Consider the following 16399-nt stretch of genomic DNA (forward strand, 5'->3'; position numbering starts at 1 on the left):
ACAATGATGCCCAAGATGATTCCTCAAGTGAGGGGAGTAAGCATGGTACTGCATCATTCCCTCCTTCGTCTACACGAGTCTTGCCCACTCAGGAGGCCCCTAGTACATCTAGCGCGCCAATACTCCTTACTATGCAACAATTAACGGCTGTAATGGATAATTCTGTCAAAAACATTTTAGCCAAAATGAACCCTTGTCAGCGTAAGCGTGGCTGCTCTGTTTTAGTTACTGAAGAGCATGACGACGCTGATATTAATATCTCTGAAGGGCCCCTAACCCAATCTGAGGGGGCCAGGGAGGTTTTGTCTGAGGGAGAAATTACTGATTTAGGGAACATTTCTCAGCAGGCTGAATCTGATGTGATTACATTTAAATTTAAATTGGAACATCTCCGCATTTTGCTTAAGGAGGTATTATCCACTCTGGATGATTGTGAAAATTTAGTCATCCCAGAGAAACTATGTAAAATGGACAAGTTCCTAGAGGTGCCGGGGCTCCCAGAAGCTTTTCCTATACCCAAGCGGGTGGCGGACATTGTTAATAAAGAATGGGAAAGGCCCGGTATTCCTTTCGTCCCTCCCCCCATATTTAAAAAATTGTTTCCTATGGTCGACCCCAGAAAGGACTTATGGCAGTCAGTCCCCAAGGTCGAGGGAGCGGTTTCTACTTTAAACAAACGCACCACTATTCCCATAGAGGATAGTTGTGCTTTCAAAGATCCTATGGATAAAAAATTAGAAGGTTTGCTTAAAAAGATGTTTGTTCAGCAGGGTTACCTTCTACAACCCATTTCATGCATTGTCCCTGTCACTACAGCCGCATATTTCTGGTTTGATGAACTGCTTAAGGTGCTCGATAGTGACTCTCCTCCTTATGAGGAGATTATGGACAGAATCAATGCTCTCAAATTGGCTAATTCTTTCACTCTAGACGCCTCTTTGCAATTGGCTAAGTTAGCGGCTAAGAACTCTGGGTTTGCTATTGTGGCGCGCAGAGCGCTTTGGTTGAAATCTTGGTCGGCTGATGCGTCTTCCAAGAACAAGCTACTAAACATTCCTTTCAAGGGGAAAACGCTGTTTGGTCCTGACTTGAAAGAGATTATCTCTGATATCACTGGGGGTAAGGGCCACGCCCTTCCTCAGGATCGGCCCTTCAAGGCAAAAAATAGACCTAATTTTCGTCCCTTTCGTAAAAACGGACCAGCCCAAGGTGCTACGTCCTCTAAGCAAGAGGGTAATACTTCTCAGGCCAAGCCAGCTTGGAGACCAATGCAAGGCTGGAACAAGGGAAAGCAGGCCAAGAAACCTGCCACTGCTACCAAGACAGCATGAAATATTGGCCCCCGATCCGGGACCGGATCTGGTGGGGGGCAGACTCTCTCTCTTCGCTCAGGCTTGGGCAAGAGATGTTCTGGATCCTTGGGCGCTAGAAATAGTCTCCCAGGGTTATCTTCTGGAATTCAAGGGACTTCCCCCAAGGGGGAGGTTCCACAAGTCGCAGTTGTCTTCAGACCACATAAAAAGACAGGCGTTCTTACATTGTGTAGAAGACCTGTTAAAAATGGGAGTGATTCATCCTGTTCCATTAAGAGAACAAGGGATGGGGTTCTACTCCAATCTGTTCATAGTTCCCAAAAAAGAGGGAACGTTCAGACCAATCCTAGATCTCAAGATCTTAAACAAATTTCTCAAGGTCCCATCGTTCAAGATGGAAACCATTCGAACTATCCTTCCTTCCATCCAGGAAGGTCAATTTATGACCACGGTGGATTTAAAGGATGCGTATCTACATATTCCTATCCACAAGGAACATCATCGGTTCCTAAGGTTTGCATTCCTGGACAAACATTACCAGTTCGTGGCGCTTCCTTTCGGATTAGCCACTGCTCCAAGGATTTTCACAAAGGTACTAGGGTCCCTTCTAGCGGTGCTAAGACCAAGGGGCATTGCAGTAGTACCTTACCTGGACGACATTCTGATTCAAGCGTCGTCCCTTCCTCAAGCAAAGGCTCACACGGACATTGTCCTGGCCTTTCTCAGATCTCACGGCTGGAAAGTGAACGTGGAAAAGAGTTCTCTATCCCCGTCAACAAGGGTTCCCTTCTTGGGAACAATTATAGACTCCTTAGAAATGAGGATCTTTCTAACAGAGGCCAGAAAAACAAAGCTTCTGGACTCTTGTCGGATACTTCATTCCGTTCCTCTTCCTTCCATAGCTCAGTGCATGGAAGTGATCGGGTTGATGGTGGCGGCGATGGACATAGTTCCTTTTGCGCGCATTCATCTAAGACCATTACAACTGTGCATGCTCAGTCAGTGGAATGGGGACTATACAGACTTGTCTCCGAAGATACAAGTAAATCAGAGGACCAGAGACTCACTCCGTTGGTGGCTGTCCCTGGACAATCTGTCTCAAGGGATGATGTTCCACAGACCAGAGTGGGTCATTGTCACGACCGACGCCAGTCTGATAGGCTGGGGCGCGGTCTGGGGATCCCTGAAAGCTCAGGGTCTTTGGTCTCGGGAAGAATCTCTTCTACCGATAAATATTCTGGAACTGAGAGCGATATTCAATGCGCTCCAGGCCTGGCCCCAGCTTGCGAGGACCAGGTTCATACGGTTTCAATCAGACAACATGACGACTGTTGCGTACATCAACCATCAGGGGGGAACAAGGAGTTCCCTAGCGATGGAAGAAGTAACCAAAATTATTCTTTGGGCGGAGTCTCACTCCTGCCACCTGTCTGCTATCCACATCCCAGGAGTGGAAAATTGGGAAGCGGATTTTCTGAGTCGGCAGACATTGCATCCGGGGGAGTGGGAACTCCATCCGGAAATCTTTGCCCAAGTCACTCACCTGTGGGGCATTCCAGACATGGATCTGATGGCCTCTCGTCAGAACTTCAAAGTTCCTTGCTACGGGGCCAGATCCAGGGATCCCAAGGCGGCTCTAGTGGATGCACTAGTAGCACCTTGGACCTTCAAACTAGCTTATGTGTTCCCGCCATTTCCTCTCATCCCCAGGCTGATAGCCAGGATCAAGCAGGAGAGGGCGTCGGTGATCTTGATAGCTCCTGCGTGGCCACGCAGGACTTGGTATGCAGATCTGGTGAATATGTCATCGGCTCCACCTTGGAAGCTACCTTTGAGACGAGACCTTCTTGTTCAGGGTCCGTTCGAACATCCGAATCTGGTTTCACTCCAGCTGACTGCTTGGAGATTGAACGCTTGATTTTATCAAAGCGAGGATTCTCAGATTCTGTGATCGATACTCTTGTTCAGGCCAGAAAGCCTGTGACTAGAAAGATTTACCACAAAATTTGGAAAAAATATATCTGTTGGTGTGAATCTAAAGGATTCCCTTGGGACAAGGTTAAGATTCCTAGGATTCTATCCTTCCTTCAAGAAGGATTGGAAAAAGGATTATCTGCAAGTTCCCTGAAGGGACAGATTTCTGCCTTGTCGGTATTACTTCACAAAAAGCTGGCAGCTGTGCCAGATGTTCAAGCCTTTGTTCAGGCTCTGGTTAGAATCAAGCCTGTTTACAAACCTTTGACTCCTCCTTGGAGTCTCAATTTAGTTCTTTCAGTTCTTCAGGGGGTTCCGTTTGAACCCTTACATTCCGTTGATATTAAGTTATTATCTTGGAAAGTTTTGTTTTTAGTTGCGATTTCTTCTGCTAGAAGAGTCTCAGAATTATCTGCTCTGCAGTGTTCTCCTCCTTATCTGGTGTTCCATGCAGATAAGGTGGTTTTACGTACTAAACCTGGTTTTCTTCCAAAGGTTGTTTCTAACAAAAACATTAACCAGGAGATTATCGTACCTTCTCTGTGTCCAAAACCAGTTTCAAAGAAGGAACGTTTGTTGCACAATTTGGATGTTGTTCGCGCTCTAAAATTCTATTTAGATGCTACAAAGGATTTTAGACAAACATCTTCCTTGTTTGTTGTTTATTCAGGTAAAAGGAGAGGTCAAAAAGCAACTTCTACCTCTCTCTCTTTTTGGATTAAAAGCATCATCAGATTGGCTTACGAGACTGCCGGACGGCAGCCTCCCGAAAGAATCACAGCTCATTCCACTAGGGCTGTGGCTTCCACATGGGCCTTCAAGAACGAGGCTTCTGTTGATCAGATATGTAGGGCAGCGACTTGGTCTTCACTGCACACTTTTACCAAATTTTACAAGTTTGATACTTTTGCTTCTTCTGAGGCTATTTTTGGGAGAAAGGTTTTGCAAGCCGTGGTGCCTTCCATTTAGGTGACCTGATTTGCTCCCTCCCTTCATCCGTGTCCTAAAGCTTTGGTATTGGTTCCCACAAGTAAGGATGACGCCGTGGACCGGACACACCTATGTTGGAGAAAACAGAATTTATGTTTACCTGATAAATTTCTTTCTCCAACGGTGTGTCCGGTCCACGGCCCGCCCTGGTTTTTTTAATCAGGTCTGATATTTTATTTTCTTTAACTACAGTCACCACGGTACCATATGGTTTCTCCTATGCAAATATTCCTCCTTAACGTCGGTCGAATGACTGGGGTAGGCGGAGCCTAGGAGGGATCATGTGACCAGCTTTGCTGGGCTCTTTGCCATTTCCTGTTGGGGAAGAGAATATCCCACAAGTAAGGATGACGCCGTGGACCGGACACACCGTTGGAGAAAGAAATTTATCAGGTAAACATAAATTCTGTTTTTAATATACAACGCTGCTATTTTGACTTGTTTTAGATGAAACAAAGTAAAAAATATTTTTTAATGTTCCTTTAAAATAGACTATTGCGCACAATCACCTAGATTACGAGTTTTGAGCTCTATAGGTAAAGTAAAGAACGTTATTTAACCCCCTATAGCGCTGACATTACAAGTTTAAAAAACCCTGCTTGCGTGGGCGATATGGAGATTTTGAGCTCCATACAGCACCAAAAACAAGCAGTGTTTTGACGTGCTTGTGCAGGCTTTCCCCATAGACATCAATAGGGAGAGCAGGCAAAAAAAAAAGTCTAACACCTGCGATCGCGGAAACAAAAGCTCCGTAACGCTGCCCCATTGATGTCTATGGGGAAAAAGAAAATACTGTACAGTTTAAACCTAACACCCTAACATAAACCCCACGTCTAAACACCCCTAATCTGCTGCCGCCGACATTGCCGACACTTGCCTACAGTTATTAACCCCTAATCTGCACTCCTATTATCGCCGCCACCTTTAAAACTAAATACATACTTGCCTGTGAAATAAAACCTAAGGTAGCTACAATATAACTAATAGTTACATTGTAGCTAGCTTAGGTTTTATTTTTATTTCACAGGTAAGTTTGTATTTATTTTAACTAGGTAGACTAGTTAGTAAATAGTTATTAACTATTTACTAACTACCTAGCTAAGATAAAAACAAACTTACCTGTGAAATAAAACCTAACCTGCCTTACACTAAAACCTAACATTACAACAACAAAAAAACTACCATTACAAAAACAAACAAAGTTATCCAGACTCTAAACTAAAAAAAAACCCCACCCAAAAAACCTTTAAAAAAGCCCAACACTAACCCCCTGATGATCCACTTACAGTTTTTGAAGTCCCGCTTGAACGATCTTCATCCCGAAGTCGAAGTCCTAATCCAAGCGGCGAAAAGTCTTCATCCATGCTTCATCTTTTATCTTGATTCCGGAGGCGTGGAGCGGGTCCATCCTGAAGACATCCAGCGCAGAGCATCCTCTTCATACAGTCGCCGCCGTACACTGAAGCCGTAAGCAGCTCTAATTCTATTGGATGATGAATCAACCAATAGAATGAGAGCTGCTTAAATCCTATTGGCTGATTTGAACAGCCAATAGGATTTTAGCAGCTCTAATTCCTATTGGCTGATTGAAATTTTTCAGCCAATAGGAATGCAAGGGACGCCATCTTAGATCGCATCCCTTGCATTGATGATTTAGTGTACGGCGGCGACCGTATAAAGAGCAAGCTCCGCGCCAGATGTCTTCAGGATGGACCCGCTCCGCGCCTCCGGGATCAAGATAGAAGATGCCGCCTGGATGAAGACTTCTCGCCGCTTGGATCAGGACTTCACCGCCGGGATGAAGATTGAAGAGACCGTCTGGATGAAGACTTTTCGCCGCCTTGATCAGGACTTTAACTCCAGGATGAAGATCGTTCAAGCGGGACTTCAAAAACTGTAAGTGGATCGTCAGGGGGTTAGTGTTAGGCTTTTTTAAGGTTTTTTTAGTTTAGGGTCTGGGCAGTAAAATTGCTGATATATTTGGGGCAATGCCCCACAAAAGGCCCTTTTAAGGGCCATTGGTAGTTTATTGTAGGCTAGGTTTTTTTTTTTTTTATTTTGGGTGGTATTTTTTAATTTTATAGGGCTATTAGATTAGATGTAATTCTTGTTTATTTTGGATAATTTTGTTTGTTATTTTCCGTTAATTAGTGTTTGTTATTTTTTGTAACTTAGTATTTTTTTGTTTTTGTATTTAGATACTTTGTAATTTTTAGAGTAGTGTTTAGGATTTTCTCTTGTAAGGTGTATCCAGTCCACGGATCATCCATTACTTGTGGGATATTCTCATTCCCAACAGGAAGTTGCAAGAGGACACCCACTGCAGAGCTGCTATATAGCTCCTCCCCTAACTTCCATATCCAGTCATTCTCTTGCAACTCTCAACACGCATGGAGGTAGTAAGAGAGAGTGGTGAAAAATAGTTAGTTTTCTTTCTTCAATCAAAAGTTTGTTATTTTTAAATGGTACCGGAGTTGTACTATTTTATCTCAGGCAGTATTTGAAGAAGAATCTGCCTGCGTTTTCTATGATCTTAGCAGCTTGTAACTAAGATCCACTGCTGTTCTCACATATGTCTGAGGAGTGAGGTAACTTCACAGGGAGAATGGCGTGCAGGTTATCCTGCTATAAGGTATGTGCAGTTATAAGTTTTTCTAGGGATGGAATTGCTAGAAAATGCTGCTGATACCGGATTAATGTAAGTTAAGCCTAAATACAGTGATTTAATATCGACTAGTATCAGGCTTACTATCAGAGATATATACTCTTATAAATTTGCAATATAAAACGTTTGCTGGCATGTTTAATCGTTTTTATATATGCTTTGGTGATAAAACTTTATTGGGGCCTAGTTTTTTTTTCCACATGGCTGGCTTAAATTTTGACTAGAAACAGTTTCCTGAGGCTTTCCACTGTTGTAGTATGAGTGGGAGGGGCCTATTTTAGCTCTTTTTTTGCGCAGTTAAAATTACAAACTGAGACATCCAGCTTCCCTCAGCAGTCCCCTCAATACTATGGGACATCTCTAAAGGGCTAAAAAGGCTTCCAAAATTGTTTATGGGGAAGGTTAAGGCCACAGCACAGCTGTGGCAGTTTGTTGTGACTGTTAAAAAAACGTCTATTTCGTTTTTTTGATCCGTTTTTTGCATTAAGGGGTTAATCATCCATTTGCAAGTGGGTGCAATGCTCTGTTAACTTATTACATACACTGTAAAAATTTTGTTTGTTTTACTGCCTTTTTTCACTGTTTTTCAAATTTTGACAAAATTTGTTTCTCTTAAAGGCACAGTAACGTTTTTTATATTTGCTTGTTAACTTGATTTAAAGTGTTTTCCAAGCTTGCTAGTCTCATTGCAAGTTTGTACAAACATGTCTGACATAGAGGAAACTACTTGTTCATTATGTTTATAAGCCATGGTGGAACCCCATCTTAGAATGTGTACCAAATGTACTGATTTCACTTTAAGCAATAAAGATCATTTTTTGTCTTTAAAAAAAATTTATCACCAGAGGATTCTGACGAGGGGGAAGTTATGCCGGCTAACTCTCCCCACGTGTCAGACCCTTTGACTCCCGCTTAAGGGACTCACGCTCAAATGGCGCCACGTACATCAAGGGCGCCCATAGCGTTTACTTTACAAGACATGGCGGCAGTCATGGATAATACACTGTCAGTGGTATTAGCCAGACTACCTGAATTTAAAGGAAAGCGAGATAGCTCTGGGGTTAGACCTAATACAGAGCATACAGACGCTTTAAGAACCATGTCTGATACTGCCTCACAATATGCAGAAGCTGAGGAAGGGGAGCTTCAGTCTGTGGGTGATATTTCTGACTCAGGGAAGATGATTCAACCTGATTCTGATATTTCTACATTTAAAATTTAAGCTTGAGAACCTCCGCGTGTTGTTCAGGGAGGTTTTAGCTGCTCTGAATGACTGTGATACAATTGCAGTGCCTGAGAAATTGTATAGACTGGATAAATACTATGCAGTGCCGGTGTGTACTGATGTTTTTCCAATAACTAAAAAGGTTTACAGAAATTATTAATAAGGAATGGGATAGACCAGGTGTGAAGTTCTCTTCCCCTCCTATTTTTAGAAAAATGTTTCCAATAGACGCTACCACACGGGACTTATGGCAGACAGTTCCTAAGGTGGAGGGAGCAGTTTCTACTCTAGCAAAGCGTACTACTATCCCTGTCGAGGACAGTTGTGCTTTTTTAGATCCAATGGATAAGAAATTAGAAGGTTACCTTAAGAAAATGTTTATTCAATAAGGTTTTATCCTACAGCCCCTTGCATGCATTGCTCCTGTCACTGCTGCTGCAGCGTTCTGGTTTGAGCCTCTGGAAGAGGCTTTACAGGTAGAGACTCCATTGGATGAACATACTTGACAAGCTTAGAGCACTTAAGCTAGCCAATTCATTTGTTTCTGATGCCATTGTTCATTTAACTAAACTAACAGCTAAGAATTCTGGTTTTGCTATACAGGCGCGCAGGGCGCTATGGCTTAAATCATGGTCAGCTGACGTGACTTCAAAATATAAGCTACTTAACATTCTCTTCAAGGGGCAGACCCTATTCGGGCCTGGTTTGAAGGAGATTATTGCTGATATCACTGGAGGAAAAGGTTATGCCCTTCCTCAGGACAGGTCCAAATCAAGGGCCAAACAGTCTAATTTCGTGCCTTTCGAAACTTCAAGGCAGGTGCGGCATCAACTTCCTCTAATGCAAAACAAGAGGGAACTTTTGCTCAGTCCAAGACGGTCTGGAGACCAAACCAGACCTGGAACAAAGGTAAGCAGGCTAAAAAGCCTGCTGCTGCCTCTAAGACAGCATGAAGGAACGGCCCCCTATCCGATAACGGATCTTGTAGGGGGCAGACTTTCACTCTTCGCCCAGGTGTGGGCAAGAGATGCCCTGGATCCCTGGGCATTGGAAATTTTATCCCAGAGATATCTTCTGGACTTCAAAGCTTCCCCCCCAAAAAAGGGGAGATTTCACCTTTCACAATTATCTGCAAACCAGATAAAGAGAGAGGCATTCTTACACTGTGTTCGAGACCTCCTAGTTATGGGAGTGATCCATCCAGTTCCAAAGGAGGAACAGGGACAGAGTTTTTACTCAAATCTGTTTGTGGTTCCCAAAAAAGAGGGAACCTTTAGACCAATTTTGGATCTAAAGATCTTAAACAAATTCCTCAGAATTCCATCATTCAAGATGGAAACTATTCGTACCATCCTACTTATGATCCAGAAGGGTCAATATATGACTACAGTGGATTTGAAGGATGCTTATCTTCACATTCCGATACACAAAGATCATCATCGGTTTCTCAGGTTTGCCTTTCTAGACAGGCATTACCAGTTGGTAGCTCTTCCCTTTGGATTAGCTACAGCCCCAATAATCTTAGGTTCTGGGCTTGCTTCTGGCGGTCCTAAGGCCGCGGGGCATAGCAGTAGCCCTTTATTTAGACGACATCCTGATACAGGCGTCAAACTTCCAAATTGCCAAGTCTCATACGGACGTAGTACTGGCATTTCTGAGATCGCATGGGTGGAAAGTGAACAAGGAAAAGAGTTCTCTATCCCCAATCACAATAGTTTCCTTCCTAGGAACTCTGGTAGATTCTGTAGAAATGAAAATTTACCTGGCGGAGTCCAGGTTGTCAAAGCTTCTAAATTCCTGCCGTGTTCTTCATTCCATTACGCGCCCTTCGGTGGCTCAGTGCATGAATGTAATCAGCTTAATGGTAGCGGCAATGGACATAGTGCTGTTTGCACGCCTACATCTCAGACCGCTGCAACTATGCATGCTCAGTCAGTGGAACGGGGATTACACAGATTTGTCCCCTCTGCTAAATCTGGATCAAGAGACCAGAGATTCTCTTCTCTGGTGGCTATCTCGGGTCCATCTGTCCAAAGGTATGACCTTTCGCAGGCCAGATTGGACAATTGTAACAACAGATGCCAGCCTTCTAGGTTGGGGTGCAGTCTGGAACTCCCTGAAGGCTCAGGGATCGTGGACTCAGGAGGAGACACTCCTTCCAATAAATATTCTGGAACTGAGAGCGATATTCAATGCTCTTCAGGCTTGGCCTCAGTTAGCAACTCTGAGGTACATCAGATTTCAGTCGGACAACATCACGACTGTGGCTTACAGAAGTTCCCTAGCGATGTTAGAAGTCTCAATATAATTCGCTGGGCAGAGACTCACTCTTGCCTCCTATCAGCTATCCATATCCCAGTTGTAGAGAACTGGGAGGCGGATTTTCTAAGTCGTCAGACTTTTCATCCGGGAGAGTGGGAACTCCATTCGGAGGTGTTTGCACAATTGATTCATCATTGGGTCAAACCAGAACTGGATCTCATGGCGTCTCGCCAGAACGCCAAGCTTCCACCGTTTCCTCTGCTCCCTCGACTGATTGCCAAGATCAAGACAGGAGAGTGCATCAGTGATTTTGATAGTGCTTGCGTGGCCACGCAGGACCTGGTATGCAGATCTGGTGGACATGTCATCCTTCCACCATGGACTCTGCCTCTGAGACAGGACCCTCTACCTCAGGCTCCTTTCAACCATCTAAATCTAATTTCTCTGAGATGGACTGCCTGGAGATTGAACGCTTGATTTTATCAAAGCATGGCTTCTCCGAGTCAGTCATTGATACCTTAATACAGGCACGAAAGCCTGTCACTAGGAAAATTTAACATAAGATATGGCGTAAATATCTTTATTGGTGTGAATCCAAGGGTTACTCATGGAGTAAGGTCAGGATTCCCAGGATATTATCTTTTCTCCAAGATAGTTTGGAAAAGGGATTGTCAGCTAGTTCCTTAAAAGGACAGATTTCTACTCTGTCTATTCTTTTGCACAAGTGTCTGGCAGATGTTCCAGACGTTCAGGCATTTTGTCAGGCTTTGGTTAGAATCAAGCCTGTGTTTAAACCTGTTGCTCCGCCATGGAGCTTAAATCTTGTTCTTAAGGTTCTTCAAGGAGTTCCGTTTGAACCTTTTCATTCCATAGATATCAAATTTTTATTTTGGAAAGTTCTTTTTTGGTAGCTATTTCCTCGGCTCGTAGAGTCTCCGAGTTATCTGCTTTACAATATGATTCTCCTTACCTGATCTTCCATTCGTATAAGGTAGTCCTGCGTACCAAACCTGGGTTTTTACCTAAGGTGGTATCTAACAAGAATATCAATCAAGAGATTGTTGTTCCATCTTTGTGTCCTAATCCTTCTTCAGAGAAGGAACGTCTATTACATAATCTAGATGTGGTTCGTGCTTTAAAGTTTTACTTACAAGCTACTAAAAATATTGTCAAACATTTGCTTTGTTTGTTGTCTACTCTGGACAGAGGAGAGGTCAAAAGGCTTCGGCAACCTCTTTCTTTTTGGCTAAAAAGCATAATCAGCTTAGCCTATGAGACTGCTGGACAGCAGTCTCCTGAAAGGATTACAGCTCATTCTACTAGAGCTGTGGCTTCCACTTGGGCCTTTAAAAATGAGGCTTCTGTTGAATAGATTTGCAAGGCGACGAGGTCTTCGCTTCATACTTTTTCAAATTTCTACAAATTTGACACTTTTGCTTCTTTGGAAGTTAATTTTGGGAGAAAGGTTTTACAGGCAGTGGTACCTTTCGTTTAAGTACCTGCCTTGTCCCTCCCTTCATCCGTGTACTTTAGCTTTGGTATTGGTATCCCACAAGTAATGGCTGATCCGTGGACTGGATACACCTTACAAGAGAAAACACAATTTATGCTTACCTGATAAATTTATTTCTCTTGTGGTGTATCCAGTCCACGGCCCGCCCTGTCATTTTAAGGCAGGTAATTTTTTCATTTAAACTACAGTCACCACTGCACCCTATGGTTTCTCCTTTCTCTGCGTGTTTTCGGTCGAATGACTGGATATGGCAGTTAGGGGAGGAGCTATATAGCAGCTCTGCTGTGGGTGTCCTCTTGCAACTTCCTGTTATGAATGAGAATATCCCACAAGTAATGGATGATCCGTGGACTGTGGATACACCACAAGAGAAATAAATTTATCAGGTAAGCATAAATTGTGTTTTTTTTAATGTTTAATTTAATTGGTAGTTAGTTTAATTTTAGTTTAATTATTATATTAGTTTAATTGGTAGTTTAAACTTAGTTTTTTTTAATTTGACAGGTAAATTTTAATTTAAGCTAGGGAAATTGTAATTTTAATATAAAGTTAGAGGGTTGTTAGGTTTAGGGGTAAATAGTTTAATTTAGTTTATTTCGATGTGGGGGGCTTTCGGTTTAGGGGTTAATAGTTTAGTATATTTCGTTGTGTGGGGGCTTGCGTTTAGGGGTTAATAGGTTTAGTATAGTGGCGGCGGTGTAGGGCTTAATAACTTTAGTATAGTGGGGGCAATGTGGGCGGACGGCAGATTAGAGGTTAATAATATTTAAATAGTGTTTGCGATGCGGGAGGGCGGTGGTTTAGGGGTTAATAAGTTTATTATAGTGGTGACGATGTTGGGGAGTGGCAGAATAGGGGTTAATTAAAAATATTTAGTGGCGGCGATGTCGGGAGAGGTAGATTTGGTGTTAAAAACTTTAAAATAGTGTTTGCGATGCGGGAGGGCCTCGGTTTAGGGGTTAAGAGGTAGTTTATGGGTGTTAGTGTACTTTTTAACACTTTAGTTATGAGTTTTATGTTACTGACTTTAGATGGCATTACAGAACTTTACGTTTTAGGCTGTAACGCTCGCTTTTTAGCCAGAACGCAAAACTCGTAATACCGGAGCTATGGAAATCCCATGAAAAAAAATAATTTTTAGGAGTGCGGTACTGATGTTGCGTTACAGGCTAAAAGGCTTGCGGTACACCTATACCAACAAGACTTGTAATGGTTGCGTTAGGGAAAATGATGTGTTATGGGCCACAACACTGCTATTTGACTCATAACGCAAAACTCGTAATCTAGGTGTATGTAAGCTAATTTTGTCCCACAGTTAATGCTTAGTATTGTAGTGTGCTTAACTTTTTTTCAGTGTTTCTTTTAACCCTTATAGCAAGCCATTAATATTTGTGTAATAGTATTTTAGAATTTACACTTTACAAATGTTTACATGTTGCTTCTAACTCATAGATATGTTATTATTGCCTTTGATACCCAGATATATTTTGCTAGGAATATGTTTTGTATTCATTAATGTGGTTTTGTATAGCTTGACATTTCTGGAGTTTAAGTCCTCTCTTATGAACAAGAACACACACACACACATATATATATATATATGTGTGTGTGTATATGTGTGTGTGTGTTTGTGTTTTAGTTTATGAGAGTATGATCAGTTAAAATTTATTATAGCTATTTTTTTTTTCAATTAAGTCTTTGTAAAATAATTGAGCTAATATAATATTTTCCACCAGAGGGCAGTGGAAGCACTAGAGGAGGTGGTTTGGGAAACGCTAGAGAAATAAAAATAAAGAAGACAAAAAAGAAATCAAGAAAGGACGAAGACAGTGATGATGAGTCTCAGGCAACCATCTCAAGTAATGTATAATATCTGTTTCATATTGCATTACCATCTTTGTTAAGCAAGTCAGATTTGTGTACCTTTTTACACTTTCAGAATCACTTTAATAGATGGACATACTGCATAGCACAGTGCTTACATTTACATCTGCATGTGCACTGAAGAATTGTAGCTGATTATCCTTCCTTTACAAATAGTTATATACTGTCATGGTCCTGTTGTGATTATTACAGTAAAACATAAGTGCATTGCTATTTTTCTCAAACGTGTATGCCTTGTTGGTAATGATATTATTTAACTGTACAGTGATTTTGTATTTTGGTTCTGTTACATGTGAAGTCACTGACAGTAAATCAAACAATGCAAGAAGTGAGGCACATAATAAAGTTTATATGGCAAAGACACATGCCTGTAAAATCTGCTCATTATTATTTACAATTGTGATGTTTAACTTCATATCATGTAAATATTTCCAGTTGTGTGATAAAGGGACAATGTATCAGATTATATAGAAAAAGGCTCTACAAAAAGCGCCAAGTGTTAAAACCAGGAGATTTTATAAAAGTGCTACAATTAGCGATTTATCACAGTGTTACCTATATCAAGGTGAAAAAACAGGATATAAACGATACCCAATAAGGGGACACTGTATTGAAAAATCTAATTTTAAGATGTATAAAATAAATGAGGGATACAAAAAACTTATAAAATATCAATTTTATATTCTTAAATAAGCTGAATATTGCACATAGTACTACATATATAAAAATCCGATATAAGGATACATAAAAAAGCAACTTTTAAAGATACGATATCCAGCAGAGGAGAGTCTGAAGCAAGCGAGACACGAAGAAGGGTGAGATAACCTGCATAGCAGGTATACTATCAGTTCATCCACAGGTACGAACTTGCTATACTAGACTATTGCTGAAAAAACTGTCTTAACCGCAATATTTTGCTCATAACATATCCCCAGTGTGGAAATTGTCAACATGACTAGAAGTTTGATAGTGGCTGGCCACTACTGTTTAAACGGACTGTATGTGCCGCACTCGGAGGTGTTCATTAACCATATAATGAAAAGACTGCTATCACAATAACTTCGGGCAAATTTCACTATCTAAACTGAGGAATATATACTGGTTTTGGATCCAAATTTGTTTTAAAGATTTCTTTTGTATCTTTAAAAGTTGCTTTTTCTCTTGTTAGGTGTATCCAGTCCACGGATCATCCATTACTTGTGGGATATTCTCCTTCCCAACAGGAAGTTGCAAGAGGATCACCCACAGCAGAGCTGCTATATAGCTCCTCCCCTCACTGCCATATCCAGTCATTCTCTTGCAACTCTCAACTAAGATGGAGGTCGTAAGAGGACTGTGGTGTTTTATACTTAGTTTATTTCTTCAATCAAAAGTTTGTTATTTTTAAATGGTACCGGAGTGTACTGTTTATCTCAGGCAGTATTTAGAAGAAGAATCTGCCTGCGTTTTCTATGATCTTAGCAGAAGTAACTAAGATCCTTTGCTGTTCTCACATATTCTGAGGAGTGAGGTAACTTCAGAGGGGGAATAGCGTGCAGGTTTTCCTGTAATAAGGTATGTGCAGTTAAAATATTTTTCTAGGGATGGAATTTGCTAGAAAATGCTGCTGATACCGAAGTAATGTAAGTAAAGCCTTAAATGCAGTGATAGCGACTGGTATCAGGCTTATTAATAGAGATACATACTCTTATAAAAGTGTATTTTAAAACGTTTGCTGGCATGTTTAATCGTTTTTTACATATGTTTGGTGATAAAACTTATTGGGGCCTAGTTTTTTTCCACATGGCTGGCTTGAATTTTGCCTAGAAACAGTTCCCTGAGGCTTCCCACTGTTGTAATATGAGTGGGAGGGGCCTATTTTAGCGTTTTTTTTGCACAGCAAAAATTACAGACACAGACATCCAGCTTCTTCCTGCATGATCCAGGACTTCTCTGAAGGGCTCAAAAGGCTTCAAAAGTCGTATTGAGGGAGGTAGAAAGCCACAGTAGAGCTGTGGCAGTTGTTGTGACTGTTTAAAAAACGTTTTTGTCATTTGTTATTCCGTTTTTGGTATTAAGGGGTTAATCATCCATTTGCAAGTGGGTGCAATGCTCTGCTAACTTATTACATACACTGTAAAAATTTTGTTAGTGTAACTGCATTTTTTTCACTGTTATTTCAAGATTTGGGAAAATTTGTGTTTCTTAAAGGTGCAGTAACGTTTTTTATTTTGCTTGTAAACTTGTTTTAAAGTGTTTTCCAAGCTTGCTAGTCTCATTGCTAGTCTGTTTAAACATGTCTGACACAGAGGAACCTACTTGTTCATTATGTTTGAAAGCCATGGTGGAGCCCCATAGGAGAATGAGTACTAAATGTATTGATTTCACCTTAAACAGTAAAGATCAGTCTTTATCTATAAAAGAATTATCACCAGAGGGTTCTGTCGAGGGGGAAGTTATGCCGACTAACTCTCCCCACGTGTCAGACCCTTCGCCTCCCGCTCAGGGGACGCACGCTAATATGGCGCCAATTACATCAGGGACGCCCATAGCGATTACCTTGCAGGACATGGATGCAATCATGAATAATACCC

The 16399-nt window shown here is 41.6% G+C and overlaps 1 protein-coding gene across 1 annotated transcript in view; it reads left to right on the forward strand.

The window, feature by feature from the left end:
* UFL1 (UFM1 specific ligase 1) overlaps positions 1-16399 on the forward strand; it is a 226186-nt gene that overhangs the window by 148897 nt on the left and 60890 nt on the right. Inside the window, exon 12 of the mRNA XM_053710557.1 lies at positions 13679-13801. Within this exon, the coding sequence (XP_053566532.1) occupies positions 13679-13801 (123 nt within the window). The remainder of the gene's footprint in view (positions 1-13678; positions 13802-16399) is intronic.

The sequence above is a fragment of the Bombina bombina genome, chromosome 4 (genome assembly GCF_027579735.1).
Source record: "Bombina bombina isolate aBomBom1 chromosome 4, aBomBom1.pri, whole genome shotgun sequence".
Taxonomy (NCBI): Eukaryota; Metazoa; Chordata; class Amphibia; order Anura; family Bombinatoridae; genus Bombina; species Bombina bombina.